Consider the following 20,183-nt stretch of genomic DNA (forward strand, 5'->3'; position numbering starts at 1 on the left):
CTTTAACAAGCTTATCTGCTGACTGTCAAGGTCACTCACAACTTCCAGCCTCCTTTGTAGGTTGATAAAACAAAATGTTGCGGCAATACTTTAAGGAGGATACTAAAGCTTAGGGCTCCCACAAAGTTGTTACATGTGATGTTGATAGAAAGAGAAGAGCGTAGACAAAGTTGCTCTCTAGTACTCCTTGCAAGATAGTTCAGTGACAGTGGTGATCTGTGAGATAGTATAAGGGGTAGACTAAAGTCCTGAATAGATTTTTTGATCCTAAAATATGGTATTTAGCACTCATAACACAGTGACCCAGATACTTAGAACATGATCTATCCTCCCAGACAAAGGGTAGCTCAATAGGACATATTTTGTTGTAGACACTGTTTCTCTTAATTTTTATTTAAATTCACCTTTTATAATAAGCTTATAAACATCAGTAAATGGAAGTTTCTTTGCTAATGCTGTATTACTGCATATGGTAATCTTCTCTAATGCATGTGTGTGTGCAAATTGGCTGACTTACATTTATAGTAGGAACGGTAATTCTGAATTTTCTGACATGTGCATGGTTTCAATGTATATTTTTAAAATTTAAACTGAATGTGGAATATCAGTTTTAGTTTTAAACACAGAAAATGCATATTCCTGTTACTGTTATTTACAAAGAATGGCACAAAATTCATAAGATTATAACACCAAACCAATTCAAAGGAAATTATTAACTACTGAATGATAAAAAATTAAGACTTCTGGCAAGTGACATAGGTTCACTCAAAAAATCAATCTTTACAAACCAAAAAAACCTGCTGTCAAATATTCCTGGCTTCCTATTGCTGCTCTTAACCTCCAAAACTCCATCAGCTCAGAAGGTGCTTAACACCTTCAATACACTTAAGGGTACATTCTAAAAATGTTAGGGTACAAATTAAATTACAGCTTAAGTGTATACTGTGCAAGTGTTGCAAGAACATTCCTAGATGTGAGAACACGAGAAAAGAGATAGTAGCAAAATGAGAGTCTAGGAATGAACAGCTGCTTGAAGAACACACTAACTACAGACCGCATTTGCTGGTAAACTAGTCCTAAGTTCTCCACTATAAGTATATTATCTTCTTGTCAAAGTGCCCTAAAATTTAAAGTTGACTTAAAACTATAATAAAGGCTACTGAAAATTCTAAAGAAATGGAACATGGTCTGAGGTTATAAATCCATGCTTCGTTTCATGTGGGATTTTGCAAACATTTGTCAGTTTGGAAAAGAAGCGTTTTAAAAAGCCTTAGTGGTTACAAGTTATTGTAGAATCTGCTTTATGCCTATGTACTTATATGGCTCTGTAACAGTGTGAGCACTTCCATGCTCTAACACTGACGCATCATACTCTCAAAAGAGAAGGGGCCTGGTCTCTTCATGAGTAGCTCTAGCTCCAATTAACAGAGTCCTCTCAACATCCAGATGGGTAACAGGTCCCATAATGATACTGCAAAGTATTTAAAAATATAAACATCTTTCTCAGACCCCACTCTGTATAAGAAATGGGGAAGAATGGTTCATAAGGTTTTTAGGGATGAGTTTGGGGGTTTTATTTTTGTGTATGTGTTAGTGAAAGCAGGAACATGTGCATAAAAAGCTTTCTGCAGGTCAAAGAGATGCAGCTTGTATTAGTTCTGAATGCCACAAGGCTTGTTGCTATCATCTATAGTGTCAAGTTGCATAGTTTAAGTCTCTTGCTGAAAGTTCGGTGAGTTGACCTCACGATTCTCTCCTCTTGGCTTCTCAGTTTCATGGATCCAATGGAATATAGTTGCAGCAAAAAGGTACTGGGGATGGAACAGGGGAGATAATAGGTAACTATAGCCAATCCCTTGGATGACTCTGAAGATCCAGACAGAAACCTTATAATGGACTTTATTCAATGGGAAGCCAGTGCAGAGAGGTGTGTGTGAGGGATGAGCAGGGGTGAGGGGGGGAGGTCAGTACCGAGTTTTAAGCTGATGTGCTCACAGTGAAGTATGTGGCTAAACAGACCGGCTGCTGTGTTTTGTATCAGTCAGTCAGCTTTCTCATGCAAAGCTTCACACCTAGAAATGAGCTGCAATAATCAAACCCTGAACTCACAAATGCATTACCGTAACAAGATCCAATTGCAATAGAATGGGGCACCGTGTTCTAGCCAGTCACAAATGAAGTGGTTGTTATTACCATAGCTCTTTGGGCATCCGAGGTCACTTAGGAGTCCAAAAAAATCCCAAAGCTGCTTTAACTTCATTTACCTTTATCAATAATCATGATTCAAACACAGCTCAGGGGAGTTTTAATCAAGGTGTTAAGTAAATGTTTGGAAAAAATCAGTCCTGTTAAGCAGGAATTGGCTCTTGGTGCATTGAAGTTAAAATTTCCAAGATTCACCTATAAACTGGTCAACTTCACTTCAAAAGTCATATCTGCCTGAAAGAAGAAGTTGGTGAATCTTCAGTAGATATCCCCTAAAGATGAAGCCATGCAACAATAATCAAAAACAAACAAGGATTTAGCAGAGTTACCAACAGGATTATTTTAAGTGACAACTATTATCTGCATGTATTATCTAAATTCTATTTCTCTAAGAGCACACTCATCACCTGCACAGCATCCCTTTGCAACCCATCAGAATCCTTAGAGAAAAATCACTAGTCTCCAAGTTATATCCTCCTCACAAATGGCCCATTTAGTTGATATTAAAGTTCTAGTTGTTAGCACAAAAGAAGGGCAAGAGACTGAAATCTTGCCCCCTTGACAGTTCACTCAGCCTGGCTGTTATACCAGTTACCAAATACAGCTACATTCTTCATGGTTTAGAGCTTAAAAAAAATCTTGTTTGATATTTTGAATTGAAATATAATTACATTTTAGCTCCTTCAACAAAATTACCAACTTCTAAAATATATACAAATAAAAATAACCTAAAAGAAATACTACTTTTTTATTTAAATATTTAACCTAAAATTAAAACCTCAAAATAAGCCCAAACCACCACCATAGTTTGGACCATCTCCTTGATTATTCAGAGAACCATCTTCAGTAAACAAACCTGATCACACGCCCACATACATAAAAATATGAGCTTTGTCTGTTACTGATTAACTTTGCTTGACGTATGTAACAAGTTTATTGAAATTGGTAATTTGTGGTCCATATACAATGAGGTCCTTTTAGGTTCTCACTTGTCCTTCAATTGTTTTGAAAATTACATTTATTTGTTCACACCTGCACATTATAAGTTTCTACCAATAACTCTTAATAAGGCTTCTTGCTCTTATGGTATGCTTGTGTGTAACCAATATTTATGTGATATTTTCTGTTATGCTTGCATAGTAAATTAATGTCCAGAAGTTAGTCTTGTATGTAGTTCAGTGCCATAATCGTTGAATAATAAAATTATTTATATTATACTGTCTTTGACGGTAATCATGCTGAACTTCTGTGGAGAAGCTCAATGGCAGAATTTAGACAATTATACCTTTTCTTTGCCTCCTGCACAATTATAAAAAAAGAAAAAGAGTGAGTAGTGGAGCTATTAAAAATATTACAAACAGGAATTGTTCTTCAAATAACAGCATTTTACTCATTTGTTGAGTTCAGGCAACACAGTAAATGTTTTGCACTTGTTTGTTTAGTGCCTTTAAGATTCCACTTTTCTACTCTGCCATCACACAATCAAATTTGGAATTTAAAACTGGTAAACCCAAATTAAGCTGTACTAAACTTCTAAATTAGTTGCTGTCCGACATTCTTGCACTCCAAGAGGGAGTACATCATAAAATAACTTCTTATTCTGAGTTGCCTCCCAATACCATTGAGTGAATTCTTAGTCCTGCTTTCAAATTGCCAGCAAGTTTTTATTTCGTAAAAGATCCTGTTCCCTTCACAAGCTTTAAGTCACATTTAAAACATTTATGTAAGCAGACAATGTCCATGTGCTGCTTTTTTGCTCTGCTAGGCACTGAAGCCAATCATCAGTGGATCCTGTCTGATTTTAGACTAATGTTCTTAAATCCCAATCCAAAAATTCCAGTACATCTACTGAAGAATTTGACTGGCTTTTGGCCATCCCATTTGTTTTGAAGCCTAATAATTCATGTATCATTTGGCTTCTATACTTAAATTTAATTTGATTAGAGAAAGCAGAGATTTGGCATCTGAGCTTGTCTGATTCCTTCACAGTTAATTCAAATAGACTGTCAACATAGCTTATTCTTGTTTCTTCCTTCCCTCTCTGCATAGCCTAGAAATCATTAAATCTATTTTGGCCACAGCAAACTCTACTTTGGATTCCAGGAATACTTTAAAAAAAAAAAATCTAGGCTGTCGATTGGGAATTTTATAACACAGAGTGCCATGATAACTTCCAGATACCTCAATCGTCTGATTCAGATGTCACTGACTTTTCTTAGCTGTTCTTTTCATATTTAAAAACAGGCTTTGGAATCCAGTCCCTCCTCTACTTTTGTGCAGAGCTGTCTCGCAGCAATTATGAAATGATCTGTCCACTCAAATTCAGTCTTATAGCACGTTAATTAATGTATTCAGATACAGAGCTCACTAAAAAAACCAAACACATTTTTGGAAGGGAAGAGGGAGGAAGATTAATTACAGGGCTTCCACTCAGAGAAACTTTTAATTTCCCCTCTAAGGTTAACTCCCATCCTCCTCCAGTTCCCCGTCTCACTCTCCCGCAAGGGAGGCCCAAAGAACATCTACAGAGATTTTAGGTAGTGCATCCTTCTCACCAGGCTTGAAGTTCAAAGGTCTTCTCATCCCTAAGGCCAGGTACTTAAGCATGCAATGGGACTATTCACATGATTAAAGTTATGCACTTGCGTAAGTACCTTACTGAATCAGGATATTAATCTGCACTACCTATTGTTCCTCTGTTAAGGAGCTCTCTGCCACCTTCCTGGATCTCTGCTGCACTGTGCTGCCCCAGGTAGATAAGCAGACGAGGGGAAATCAGTAACGAAGAGGCATAGTAATAACAAGAACCTGCTAATAACTACTCAGTACTTTGAAAGCTTTTTTAAAACAATGTCATGGATTTTTTATCTTTTGAAAAAGGAAGAGAGGTAAATTAACATCCAAGAATATTTAACTCATTGCTGGAGACTACAAGAGCACAGCCCCACACAGTATGCTCACTCATTGAGGCACGGGCTCCTGCCAGCGATGTGCTAACAATATTTTAAATGAAGGGTTTTTGCAAAAGCTTCTCTCCTTAGCCAGTGCTAAATCTTATATCACAGTGGCATACAAGCTTCCTGAGGTAAGTAGTGAGGGCCAAGGGAATATATTTTGGTTTATTTCCCATTTAAAGAAAGATACACTGTCCATCATAACCAAGATACACTGTCCATCATCACTTGGCAAACAAATCTATTTTAAGCATATGTGCTGGCACGTATACTCAGTTCTGAAAAATATGTTTCTAGCTCCAGCAAAGTCTGACTTCATGGAGCATGTACTTTAAGAATCTAATTCAGCAAAGCTCATGGTTAACTTTAAGACACGTGACTTAAACATGCTCAAGTGGTTTGCTGAATGGGGGCCTGAATGCATTCCACTTTCTCACAAGAATAATACGGAGTAAGGCAAGTCTCTCCAACATGTGTATTGAAGGAAGGAGGGTTCTTTCTCCAGGACCCTACTTCATTCAATCTACACTTGTGCACTGAATGACAGGGTTAAAAAAAAATTTGCCCCAGCAAAAATTCCTGTCATCTTAATTAAGCAAGCATACGGGGCTACAACAATGCTGGGAAATTTTTATTTAACCTATTAAATTAATGCACAGGCAAAAAGAACATGAAATAATTTGCAATTTGATCAAATCAAAATGGATTAATTCCAGACCACTGAAACGGACATATCTGAACCAAAAACAAACAAACATTCTTCTCACATGCAATACATAGCTAAATATTTTGCGCACAAAAAAAAAGTTTAATGACAGATTTTACCACCTCTGTTGTCTTTATTCTTAACATATAACATGTTTTTATTCTGACTTTCCAGAATGACAAATTCGCCTGAGCAGAGATCAGAAAAGCCTGAAAAGTGAAAGTTTGAGAAAGTTGTAAAGTAAAGTAAAGTAAAGAAAGAGGCCCTTTAGAATGGAAACACTTAAGCAAGTTCAACTATATATGCAGCTATGCATGTCAGAGAATAAATATATTTTAAATCAAAATGTCTGTATCATACTGCTGCTAACTACACACCTGTTGCTATAGTCTGACAGGGGTTCTGTATAAAGAACTGTGGGTAGGTGCTTCAGTGGGCATCGATTGTTGTAGAGTGTCCTATATGGAGGCATTGCACTGACTTCGGTAAGCTTGGCTGGCCACTGCATTGACACTGACTAGTTCAGAAATTAACTGTACTAGAAGGATTTAACTAAATGTTAAGCTTTGAAACACTTCAGTCCTCTAGTGTAGACTGGACGTAACTGGAAACTCTGGTTTCAATAATATATGTAAAATAAATAGAAGTGGCTAGACCATGCCAGCTATTGGGAACAAACAAACAAACAAACAAGTTACTACATTTCTGTAATATGTTTGCCGTGAAAAAAGTTAATATTTTCACTCAAGTGATTCCACTTCAAAATGTGCACTGACAAAAGTTTATTTAATTTTAATACCAACGTGCAGTCCTGCACTAACCAGTGGACTGCTTTGAAAGAATGTTATTCATCACACTTCAATAGCTTTATGCAATACTTACAATATTCCATTCTGGTATTATTTTAAAAAAGGTAGAGGATCAAAATAAAATGAAGGTGTAATGTATCCTGATGTCTGCAAGGTTAATTTGCCAAATTATCACTTCAGAAACAACCTCTCCCAATTTTATCTTTCAAAGCCACATATTCTGAATTGACATTCTATTTCAGCTTTTCGGGCAAAGCTTACGGAAAAAAACATTTTAATGTTAGATATGGGCCAAAATTTGCTTCTGATAATCAGTTTATATAACTTCATGCTGTGCAACTCCAGCCAGAAAAAATATTTGTCTCACAGGAAAACTTGTTATTTGTCTGGTATAGTTCCTCCTGTCATTAGTCAACGTATACTACAAGTATATGTAAACACATACAAATTATGAAGTATATGTAGATCTTTAAAAATATAAGGAGAAACTTGTAAACTAAAACTAAATTTTCACTTGCTACAACATGCTGCACAAATATTTTAGGGCAAAAGGCAAAAGTAACTTTTTTTTTTTCTTTAAGTTGCTTCCACTTCCTCCCTAACCCATTTTTAAGGAGTGCTCAAGAATTGCTATTTTGTCAGGCTGTCAAACAATTAAAAAATTGTGAAATTAAAAAAAGCAATTAATTGTAGTTTTAATCGCACTATTAAACAATAGAATACCATTTATATAGATATTTTTGGATGTTTTCTACATTTGCAAATATATTGATTTCAATTACAACACAGAATACAAAGCATACAGTGCTTCTTCTCATTACTTTTGATTACAAATATTCGCACTGTAAAAAATAGTATTTTTTTAATTTTTTAAAATTCAATTCACCTCATACAAGTACTGTAGTGCAATCTCTAGCGTGAAAGTAAAACTTACAGATGTAGAAATTTTTTATGTAACTGCACTCAAAAATAAAATATAAAACTTTAGAGCGTACAAGTCCACTCAGTCTTGTTCAGCCAATTGCTAAGACAAACAAGCTTGTTTACATTTACGTGAGAGAATGCTGCTCGCTTCTTATTTACGTCACCTGAAAGTGAGAACAGGCGTTTGCATGGCACCGTTGTAGCTGGCGTTAAGATATTTACATGACAGATGTACTAAACGTTTGTACGCCCTTTCATGCTTCGATCCCCATTCCAGAGGACATGCTTCCATGCTGATGATGGGTTCTGCTTAATAACAATCCAAAGCACTGTGGACTGATGCATGTTAATTATCTGAGTCAGATGTCACCAACAGAAGGTTGATTTTCTTTTTTGGGATTCAGGTTCTGTAGTTTCCAACTTGGAGCGTTGCTCTTTTCAGACTTCTGACAGCATGTTCCATAACTCATCCCTCTCAGATTTTAGAAGACACTTCAGATTCTTAAACCTTGGGTGGAGTGCTGTAGCTAGTTTTAAAAATCTCACATTGGTACCTTCGCGTTTTGTCAAATCTGCAGCGAAAGTGTTCCTAAATTGAACAACATATGCTGGGTCATCATCCAAGACTGCCATAACACAAAATATATGGCAGAACGTAGCGAAGACCACAAAACAGGAGACATACAATTCTCCCCCAAGGAGTGCAGTCACAAATTTAATAACGCTTAAAAAAAACCAAACCAAACAAAAAAACAAAAACAAAAAAAACCCACGAGCATCATCAGCATGGAAGCACGTCCTCTGAAATGGAGGCCGAAGCATGAAGGGGCATACAAGGATTTATCATACCTGGCACGTAAATACCTTGCAATGCCAGCTACAGCAGGGCCATGTGAATAACTCTTCTCACTTTCAGGTGACATTGTAAATAAGATGTGGGCAGCATTACCTCCCATAAATGTAAACAAACTTGTTTGTTTTAGTGATTGGCTGAACAAGAAGTAGGACTGAGTGAACTTGTAGGTGCTGAAGTTTTACATGGTTTTATTTTTGAGTGCAGTTATGTAAAAAAAAAAAAAAAAAAAAAAAGACAACCTACATTTGTAAGTTACACTTTCATGATAAAGAGATTGCACTACAATATTTCTTGAGATGATTTCTTTTGTTTATCTTTTTAACAGTCAAATATTTGTAATCAATATTAAGTGAGCACTGTACACCTTGTATTCTGTGTTGTAATTGAAATCAATATATTTGAAAACGTAGAAGGCATCCAAAATATTTATAATAAATTTAAATTGGTAGTCTATTATTGTTTAAAAGTGTGATTAAAACTGTGATTGTGATTTTTTTATTTGAGTTAATCGCTTGAGTTAACTCCAATTGGACAGTCCTACTATTTAGATTTTATTCTTATGACAAACAATATATCAAGCACTGAAGGATTATGAGAAAATTTACAAATAGTACATAATCTTTTTCCCCTATACAAAAACGTACAGGAATAATAGATTAAAAAGGTAAAATTATTTACATAAATTACTATGTAATGGCCACTGCTGCTAAGTAGTAATGACTAGAATCAGAAAAGGTTACTAGGCAGGAATAGTTTAAATCAGGGGTTCTTAAACTTCATTGCATCACAACTCCTTTCTGACAAGAAAAATTACTACACAACCCCAGGATGGGGGAGTGAAGCCTGAGACTCACCGCCCCAAATGGGGGCAAAAGCCCTCTGGCCTAGGGTGGGGAGCCAAAGCAGAAGCCCAAGGGCGTCAGCCCAGGTGAGGGGGGCCTGAAACTTGAGCCCCACCACACAGGGCTGATGCCCTCGGGATTCAGCCCTGAGGAGTGGGGCTTGGACTTTGGCCCCATGCTCAAGCAAGTTTTATGCCAGCCCTGGTGTCCCCATTAAAATGGGGTTGCGACACACAGTTTGAGATCTGCTGATTTAAATTATTCCATACAAGGTTCCATATTTTACATTCACATCAGGGAAGATTTAAACATCACATTCGTAACACTTTACAGGAAGGTTGTGCATTTAAGGTCCGATCGAACTCCCACTGATCTCTACGGTAGGCAGATCAGGCCCTTTGTCCTGGCTTGGGGCAGTTTTTATAGTAAGGTTGCAAGTATAAAACCAAATGGAAGTTAAGTGCACCCATAGATTTCTCTCACAAGGTTTATAAAAGGTCAGATTCCCTGACAAGGGAGAAGACAGAAATTAGTGTCTGTCAAAGAGACATCAACCTTCTCCATTCTGTTCTACCCCTCCCTGACCCTTCTCCAAAAAGCCAAACAAAAAATTAACATGAGAAAATTTGATCTAATTATCATTTCATTCTATTTAATGTTTAAATATCAGACTATACTTAAAAATATTCACATGCATTATAGTGACTAGCCATATCCAACATCAAAATAAGTTACATCAGATAATGAATTTGTTCATAGTCTTATAAAGAAAATCTTGAACAAAAGTATTTGCCACTATAAATCCTTGCAGATTACTCCACAAGAAATGCCATAACTTTTCTAAGACAATGTCTTTCAGTTTGACTGGAGAGAGACAAACATTCTTCCCAAGTTAAAACTGGCTGTTCAGACCATGAATTTAAGATACCAACAAAAAAGTCATAGCAACAACATGGCTAGCAGGCACTACCTATCAAAATGCTTTATTGGTTGTATTCCCACTCAAGATGGCCAGCATAAATAAAATGCATAGTAAGTTGCATCAGGCAACTGACAAGCTCTCCCTCAAGGGAGCTACAGAATGAACATTTGAAAAGAATGCAATTACTTGGAACAGACTCTTAGTAAACAAGTAATAAATTTGACAAACAATGAAACATCAATTTTTAAAAAGTGTGTCTTAGAAATGAAGCCTTTTAAATGTGTAATCACAGCTATAATTAAACAGATTAAAAAATATCATTCACTCAGTCCTTAGAAAATTACTACTTTGTAATCAATGTTTAAAACTTGAGTTTACAGGAAAGAAGTTACAAGTAAACTGACAACAGCTGATATGCATGGGAACTTTGTGCCAATGGAAATTTATATGACTGTGGTTTCAGTCTTCAAAATGTAACATCCATACATACCCCTTTCTCCTTTATGAGTTACGGTAACAGGTGTTAAAAAAAAAAAAAAAAAGCCAGAAAGCTAACTTTGACCTAAATTTAAACTCCCATGTTACTAAGAGCTATATTTAGTGGTTATAGAATATCAGCAGGGTTAACAGATGAAAAGTACTGCCCCCTGGTGACATTCAAAGTTAAAGCTAACTAACGTAAGTTTTGTTTTGCATTAAGTAATTGGCAATTACCCATTTTAGATCAGGGGGCCTGTGTGTCAGGGACATATCTTTGTCCATCCCTCTGAAAATCCCACCCGCCCGCCCCTCCCCCTAAGTTTGACAAAGTTATAAGCCTTTGAAATAACTGCAGTTCACACATGATCAGACTTAATAGTGTTGACAAAGAAAATCTTCTAAGTTTCCATCCACACCGGTAAGCTTCAGCTCATGGCGGAGAAGGATTTTCCCTGCAATGGCAGCTCTGAGCTGTTGGGGGCTGGGCCAGGTCTGGGTCCTGAGAATAGGGGGACAGCATTTCCTGTACTTTTTGTACCCCTTAGCTGATGCCCAGGAAGGAGAGACTAAGCTGCCTGATTCAAATGCAAAGCGGACAAGAGACTGGATTTTTTTGGAAGAAAGAGAAGGGAAAAGGAAAGGGGGAGTGGGACTGGTTGGGCATTAGACTGGGAACTGGGTAGGGGGAGACTGGGACTGGGTGGGAACTACTAGGGTGAGGGGAGATATATGAGGAGAAGCCAGTATACAGGCGAAGAACTGATAACTGGCTGGGTAAAGAGAACAGGAAACCTGATTTGACTAGGAGCCCAGAGAGCGAAACAGGAGATGGAGAACGGGAAATGAGAAAGGGGCAAGAGGGAAGATGGGATGACACTGAGACAAGAAGCCTAAGGAGCCCAAAGTGAAATGGCTTGATGAAGAGAATGGCGATAAGACAGGTGGGAAGGGAAGGGAAGGGAAGACACTGTGTCTAGTACAGTACATTCCCCTTCAGAGCCTCGAATAGAACCTAAAATTTCCCACCGTTCCTTTGTCAGTAAACATCTGTGAAAAGGCTCTGGCAAAGGCTCTCTCTTATCCCCATCTAGTACCAGTCTACCCAAGGATAACAGCCTATTAGTTACTCTAACAGCTCAAGTGGCAGAGGTCTGTATGTTGGATCTAAAGGATCGGCTCTGCTACGTGACAAAATAAGTTTTTTCAGTTGGCTTTTTAGAAAACCTAGGAAACTGCGCAAATAAAAAAGTATGTTAAGAATGCTAAGGTTGCAAAGTCAAACACTCAAATATTAGAAAATACCAGAATTTAGGTTTCCAGTGCAACCTCAGTTTCGCCCTCTTGTGCGCTTGCATTACGATACAGTCTTTAATTATATGATCACATACTACTTTTTCCTCCACAAGACCTCTGCCTCTTTCACTGCACAGGACAGACCTGCTTTGGGGATAAATCAGGGTTGCAGATGCAAGGAGGCTGTTGTCTGTGAGACTCCTGCTTCATTTGTTACAGAAATTGAAAGGTGTATAGTGAATGAGGCAGGGGACTGAAGGAAGAAAAAGGACACTCTCTCACGTAAGACGGCTTAATGCTACCCTGGAGAAATGGATTCTATCCTTGCCCCAGCACAGAGTTCCTACATGATGCTAGGCATGTCACAAACTTTTCACTAACTGTTTGTTCTTCATTTTCTGGGTGTCTGACTTGAGACCCTGGGGTCTAATTTGCAGAAATACTGGGCTCTTGCAGATGCAACTGAAGTCTGTGGAAGCCATGCCTAAAGTGCTTTACAACCCTAAGTACTCTTGAAATGTCTCAAATTGGGCACCAAACATTAGTGGATACTTTTGACCATAACCTCTGTGCCTCAAAGCTCCATCTATAATACGGGGATAATACTGTCCCCTCACTTCATAGGGGTATTGTGAAGATTAATTAGTATTTGTGAAGTACTCAGATATTACAGTGATAAGTACCATTGAAAAGCCCATGAGGAAATTAATAATACGGCTTTTAGAACAGGGTTTGAATAATGGGACTAAATAAATTCTGGGGCCACACATTGAACTATGAAGGTAACACAAAATACCGAATAGCTGCTCATTGAGCACCATCCATTCTGTGCAATGAATGAGGCAGGGGATTTGTGGAAAAATATAATATGGGCTCACGTAATTAAAGATTTATCACAGTGCATATCCACAACAGGGACACATTAAGGTTCCAAAGACAACCTTAATTCTGCCATTTTCTAATTTATGAGTACTTGACTTTGCAACCTTAATAATGTTCTTTTAACTTAGTGAGTGAGTGTGAGTGTGAGTATGTGTGTGTGTGTGTGTGTGTGTGTAAAAAACTCTCTCTCTCTCACACCCCTCCTCATGGACCCCATCCAGGAGACTGTATGCCAATTTGCAGCCTAGACTGAATTTTTATAGCCTTTCCTACCTCTTGGGGAAGAGCATCCAGTCATGGCTGCTACATGAGGCAGGCAGAGCTCTTCCTCTCAGGAGCTGACACAAAATTTTGGGGAAAAAGAAGGGAAAGAAGCAGCAGTCAGTACCTTTTTCACAAGGAGAAAGGGCAACAGCAGAGCAGCTACGCTTATTCTGCTAACTCCTCCCCTTCTTGTGAAAAACAGGTCAGTTTGCTCTCTGCTATGCTTTCCTCTCCTCCCATCTTCTTTGCTCCAAGATTAAGCCTAGGAAGGAGAAGAGATGATGGAACCTTAAAATTGTTTGCAATGCTGTTGTAGGTGTTGTGCACACACTGGAGGTGGGCAGGGGAGTTAACCCCCCCATATCTTTTATTTTAAATCTTTTTCAGGTCTGATCGTTTTTGATATTAACACTAATGCATGTGCAGGAGAGGAAAGGAAAAGGAATAGGACAGAAAGTGATGAGCAAGAGTGTGGGATTAACTTTCCCCCTTAAGAAAAGACAGCTAAAATAGAAACTCCTAATATTACTCCAGTTCTTGTAGTTACCACAGGGTTGTTATGTGATCACAAATGGAAGGGGAGGTCATTCAGAAGACAATTTCACGGAATTTATTAGGGATTCAGGACAAATTTGTGTGTGGATAATTGCAAAATTTCATCTTTCATTTTTTGTAGGTCATTTTTTGCATGATTATTTTCTTGCAATCTGTGAACTCCCCCCAGTTCTACATAATATTTCAGGAATTATTGTTAGAGTTCAGAAAGTTCAGAGAACCCTTATCACCCCATTATAAGTTTCATCTTAACGAGCCAATTTAAATAGACTCAGACTTTAAGGTCCATATATTCTTATTCTACAAATATTATATAACATATTTTTAAGTTCAGAAATCCTGGAACATTAAGAAATATAAATATCCCAGAAAAATACTCTTCCTGAGACTATTTATAAAGATTGGTAAAGTTTGGAGATTGAGCCAAGTGACATGCAATTATACAAAGCCGGATAATGGGGTAAAATTGAATTCTGTAGAGATGATGGTCCATTTACTGTTCAGTATATTTCTGTTTATTGGGTCTTTGGTGGGGTTTTTTTTTTGTTTTTTTTTTTAACACCATCTGGTTGATCATGTTAAGAATGATAAAAGTATAAAGATAGAAGAACTCACCAATATCATTAGCTAGGGAAGAAGGATCAGATGCCCCAAGAGTTGCCTCAAACTCCTCCTGAAGACGATAAGCTCTTTGAAGCAGGGATTCAAGCTTATGAATGAATTCAGCACTAATGATATCCTGCAAGCAAAATTAAAGTTATACTGTACTTAATAGAAAATCACATTTCTTTCTAAACTACTTCTTTTCAAAACACGAAAAATATTAAGTCTTCAAAGAGTTCACAGTATCCCATTAGCTAACGTAGTAAAAAAGTTCACACATTATCAAAGAGCTCAGGCATCCAAAATACTTGCTCTACTGGGTACAGATACACCTTATTAGGTATAAGTAAAATAAAACCAGCATTTAAAACAAAAATCTTTGTAAGATGAATGAAATCATCATTCCTGATATTTACTGCACTAGTGATGATGAACGTCATGGTGATTGAAATGTGTGCGCATGCTTTACTATCAGGCATTTTAGGATAGAATTTTATGGGCAAGGGGAACAAAGTTTAATTTCATTATGTTGTACATGTTCACTAATTAGTCCTTCCTCCCAGGAGCTGTTTGTACTGAGTCCCTATCCCATCTCAAAGTTTTCCTTTTAACTTCAGGAAGAAGTGACAAATGGGTGTGCTGCAGAGAACTGGTTCAGGGAATGCCAATGGACCTCTGATTGTGTGGTGGTTTGATAATATCCTCCAGGAGGAATGCTAATGGAGCAACAAGTGCCTGTATGGCTAAAAACAGGCTAATGCTGGGGGAAAAAAAAAAAAAAAAAAAGAGTGAGGTGGAGGGGAAAAAAAAAAAAAAAAAAAAAAAAAAAGAGAAAGTGCTCCAACTGCAGGTATTCAGAAGAAGTTTCAGCAGTTGCAGTAGAAGCTAAGCTCTGTTTGAAAATATTTTCAGTCATTTGACTATGCTACAACTATATACTAATATGGGAGAATATGTAATACTCACTTCTACACTCTCTTCTGCAATGGCATCTCCTGCTCCTAGTTTGATGGAACTACAATTTGCTTCATCTTCAGCCTGTCTGCTACGGAAAGTCAGTGCCTGCTCCCATCGATGTAATGCCTCTTCAAAAAGCTCCATACCTTCAGGAGATCATGAACACTCCCATTAAATCAACAGAAATCCTCCGCATTCTTTTATATATATCACTGTCCACAACTAACCACATGCAAAATAAGAATATAGTACATGTGGAAATGTTGTTTTAAGGAAATAATGTTGGAATTGCTAGTAATTTAATCAAGTTCTTGATGAGGTAATTTATGATTAAAGCAAAGCACACAGGAGTTCAGTAAGAATCTCTCTCCTACTTACTTACAGAATTTTATATTAACTACCAATCTGCTAATGCAACGAACATATATTGTCGACTTTTCAGCTTTTAAAAAATTGCATGTGTCATAACTGGGAAAGATTTCCTTTTCTAAATTCATTAAAATTAATGCTGGGTGAAATTTTTTGGCTGAACTTTAAGCCAAAAAAATAAAAATGCAGATTTGGTGAGGCTTAAATATTTCATGAATGTACATTCTTTTTGCCAAACTACGTCAACAATCTGTTTATCGGCTTTAGATAAAATAAGAATTCTTGAATATCTGTATATTGGAGGTACTTTGTCTAGCATAAGTAAAAAGATCAAGTTTTTAGGAGGCCGTGGAAGCATATCATGATAATACTATGAAGGAGTCACTTTACTGTAAATCAGGGTAATCTGTTCAAATTTTAAAGCATCTGAAAGTGGCTGGCAAAAACACAGTACTGCACCATACCACATATTATAACCTACCCATCAAATATAAATTTTCAGGTGTGGTCACTGGAATATTGACAAGCTTAATATCTTCATCTGCTTTGTCCCAGGAACTGGAATTGGCACAAGCACAACTGTGAGAAGAGATGACACTTTGGACCTAAAAAAGTGAGGTGCATTGTTAAATGAAGGTTACTTTAATAATAATTATTTCCTGGTGCAGTGCACTAAATAGCCCTGATTACAACTAGTTACTGTAACAGATTACATTTCCAAAAGTATAACAAAATATTGGCTCTTTTCAGGCTAAGAGTAATGTTAATTGTTTTTCATGACCACACAAGTATTAACAACGATATAATGGAAGTGTTAATATTCAAATGCATGATAAAAATTAATCAGTAATAATCCATTACTATAACAAGAATATAATCAGTAATTTGTGATGGTTAGGTTTCAAAACTAAGTTTGACAACTGATTGTAAAACCATATGAAAAATAAGTTTAAAAAAAATAAATCTTGCTCTCTAGCCTTGTGTTTTATTGGATATTTTACAGCTTCTTCAGGCATTACTGCTATACAGTGAAAAAAATTCCACTCTGATCTTTCTTTACCACCTAGAAGAAATGTGATCTCCAGGTACACTTGTTCTAGTGCATGGAATCTTGAGCGGTGCTTGAGGCACTAGTACTAGATAACAGCAGGGTGCCACCTGATGGCTCCAGACAGGTGGAAGGGTAGCGGGAAGGTGCAGGATCCAAACAGAGCCTCATGGAGAGCTCCATAACTTGTCCCTGGAACCTGAATTAACGAGATTCCCTTTGTGTACCAGGCAAAGCGCAGCAGATGCTGCACTTTGAGGGGACATGAGCTTCCCCAAAAACTATACAGGAAGCTCTCTCATGGGGTTGCTCACAGCAAGGAGCTAGGGGCAGGCAGGCAAGGCTTAATGTCTGGATCTTTGGGCATAATAGATGCCCAAAATGATGGGGGAACAGAGGATGGGGAACCCCCCTCCCCCGATTCCCAACTGACTAATACTAAAAAAACCCAAACCACTATTTACAATATTTACAGATTCAACAGCAGAGTGCTGAAGAGTAGGAAATGGACACAGGAGTTTCTATCCCAATGAGTCCCAGACCACAAGCAGCAGAAAAGGAATTGGAGAGGTGGTCAGTCTGCGCTACCCTTTGTGTCTTTATTTGGAAGCACCAGGAGGTGCAGGGTGCAGACCGACTGACATTACTATTAAAGAATTTCTGGTCCTGGGGGCAGGCACAACCACAGTGAATACCCATAGAGATCAGCATTCAGAAGAACAAGTCATCTTCCCACTGCTCCGAGCTACTCAACAGCAGGTTTGTATGACCTCTTCTGAGCTGTGCTAGCACAAAAAAGTAAAAGACATGTCCAGAGGGAGATATACACAGTAAATGGAGGATTTATGAGAGCTCCTCCTCCACCTTCAAAGCTGTTCTAATGTGGAACTTACCTTGCTCCTACATAAAAGATAAGCTAACCTTCACCATGCATTTGTCTTTCTGGCTGTGCAGCCCATACAGCCAGACATTTTCAGCTCAAGATAATTGTGTGCATTCATGATAGCCAGTGAAAATTAAAGTTCAGCAGTTTACTCAGTTTACTGTATAACAGATCCTTAAGAACAGCTAATACTTACAGAGGCCAAACTTTGTACTGAACCAGAATATTTACTGAAAAGTCCTCCATTTGCATAAACACAAGACTGAGATCCTTTTTCTTTGGCTGAATTCAAATAAAGAGTCAAGTTTTGTCTGCTACTGAAACTGGAACCTAATAAACAGATAGACTAATGTTAAAAGCTTCTGCAACCAGAAACATTTATTATATCAGCAGGTGTTCAGCCCTGAATTTTGTCTAATTATTCACTGTGTCACATAAGAACTTTAATGGTTAATCTTATCTTCCCACTTTGATGTTTACATATAAAAGTTTCAAAATACCTGCAAGAATGAGCATATTATTAAAACAATTTGCTCTAAAAGATATAAAAAACACTTCTATCAATAGTCAAGATATATCTTCAGAACCGTTGGAAACTTAACAGTAAGTATCAACTTTCAATAAGCTTTTGATTAAAAGATTTTTTTATTTGCAGAGATAATTAAAACATTGGCTTTCAGAGCAATGGCTTCCTGAGTTATTATAGGGTTCAAATTTTTCTTTTTACACTTGTCTATTTTTCTATTTTCTTTAAATACCTTAAAATTACAAACACAGTTTCCTTATTTCCAAAATTAAAGAAAAATCTGTCTTGAGTTTGATTACATAGTATTTAAAGTTAATTTAAGAGAAGAAAAAAAGGCTTCTTTGGTTCTCTCATGTACCTTTTTCTGATGCAGCTGTTTTAGTACATTCTAATACAAGATGGCCTGGCTCCCATGGTGACACTTTTGTGTTTTTCTTTCCACGTTTTCTTTTAAAATGGTGCGCCAGAAAAATTACAGATACTGCACTCACTGCTGTTACTACAAACAGCTTCTTCAACCCAGGGGAAAGTTTTACCTGAAAAGAAATCATCAGTATGTCATCACTGAGAGTTAACAAGCGCTGATTCAGGCATGGCTCTTAAGTCCTTCTCCCATTCACACACACAGCCCTTTCAACTGAGAGCTGTGGTGCTTTCAACCAAAGCTACCTGGAGATAACCCACCAGCTTGCAACGAAGACAGTCCAAATCGCTTGTGTGCTGACAGTCCTTCAATGCCTTCCCACAATTCCCCCTGCATGCCCAGAAGGATAGTCAAGTTCTTCCACAATTCACTGGGAAAGAATCAGAATAGCTCAGCTTACTGCTGCACAACAAACCATAGGATATGCCCCCAGATGACTTAATGACACACATGGGTGAGTTACTCCTCGGGGAATTCTGTGTCATTGCATATGCCCGGAATTCATGGTCCCCGCAGAAAAATGACTTCTGACACGGAAATAAAGGGAAGGCGCAAGAGTGATCATGTGTCCCTCCCTGGCAGCGCAGGCAGGTTGGTTTGGGCACCCAGAGCAGCCAGTAGAGACTTAAATCATGGTCAGGGGGTGGATCACTCTGTCCCTCTCGCTCATTATTTGGCGCTTGGCGTGGAGGAGCAGGGCTTCAGGCTGTTTCTGAGATAGGCAGGCATGGGGCAGGCTCTGTCCCCTCAGTCAAAGCGCAATATAGCAGCCAGCCTGCTTAGTGAATTGTTCTCATTGTCTTTGTGAATTCCCCCAGGAATGTAAAAAAAAAGGGTGTCATAAATATAAGGGGAAGAGTATACACCTTTAAAATCCCTCCTGGCCAGAGGAAAAGTCCTTTTACCTGTAAAGGGTTAAGAAGCTAGGATAACACCGCTGCCACCATGTCAAGGTTCCTTCCCCACTCTGAACTCTAGGGTACAAATGTGGGGACCTGCATGAAAACCTCCTAAGCTTACTTTTACCAGCTGAGGTTAAAACTTCCCCAAGTTACAAACTATTATACCTTTTGCCCTTGGACTTTATCACTGCCACCACCAAAAGTCTAACTGGTATATTACTGGGAAAGAATCCGTTTGGAAACATCTTTCCCCCCAAAATCCTCCCTTACCTTACACCCCCTTTCCTGGAGAAGGTTTGATAAAAATCCTCACCAATTTGCATAGGCGAACACAGACCCAAACCCTTGGATCTTAAGGACAACAAAAAAGCAATCAGATTCTTAAAAGAAGAATTTTAATAGAAGTAAAAAGAATCACCTCTGTAAAATCAGGATGGTAAATACCTTACAGGGTAATTAGATTCAAAACACAGAGAATTCCTCTAGGCAAAACCTTAAGTTACAAAGACACAAAAACAGGAATATCCATTCCATTCTGCACAGCTTATTTTCTTAGCCATTTTAAGAAAAAATAATCTTAATGCATATCTAGCTAGATTACTTACTAAATTCTAAGACTCCATTCCTGTTCTGTCCCCGGCAAAAGCATCACATAGACAGAGACAGAGAAAGACTTTGTTTCCCCCTCCCCCAGCTTTTGAAAGTATCTTGTCATCTCACTGGTCATTTTGGTCAGGAGCCAGCGAGGTTATCCTAGCTTCTTAACCCTTTACAGGTGA

The 20,183-nt window shown here is 37.9% G+C and overlaps 1 protein-coding gene across 17 annotated transcripts in view; it reads right to left on the reverse strand.

Moving 5' to 3' along the window:
- Positions 1-20,183, reverse strand: part of MIGA1 (mitoguardin 1) — a 55,906-nt gene that overhangs the window by 27,264 nt on the left and 8,459 nt on the right. For all 17 annotated transcript variants that reach the window (XR_005294299.2, XM_038412053.2, XM_043490479.1 and 14 more), the window contains 5 exons: positions 18,437-18,614; positions 17,749-17,882; positions 16,103-16,226; positions 15,262-15,398; positions 14,308-14,431 (listed from right to left, as the gene is read on the reverse strand). Coding sequence is in view for 16 of the 17 variants with exons in the window: in XM_038412053.2 (XP_038267981.1) it covers positions 14,308-14,431; positions 15,262-15,398; positions 16,103-16,226; positions 17,749-17,882; positions 18,437-18,614 (697 nt within the window). In the remaining variant the exon portion in view is untranslated. The remainder of the gene's footprint in view (positions 1-14,307; positions 14,432-15,261; positions 15,399-16,102; positions 16,227-17,748; positions 17,883-18,436; positions 18,615-20,183) is intronic.

This window comes from Dermochelys coriacea, chromosome 8 (assembly GCF_009764565.3).
Source record: "Dermochelys coriacea isolate rDerCor1 chromosome 8, rDerCor1.pri.v4, whole genome shotgun sequence".
In the NCBI taxonomy this organism is placed as follows: Eukaryota; Metazoa; Chordata; order Testudines; family Dermochelyidae; genus Dermochelys; species Dermochelys coriacea.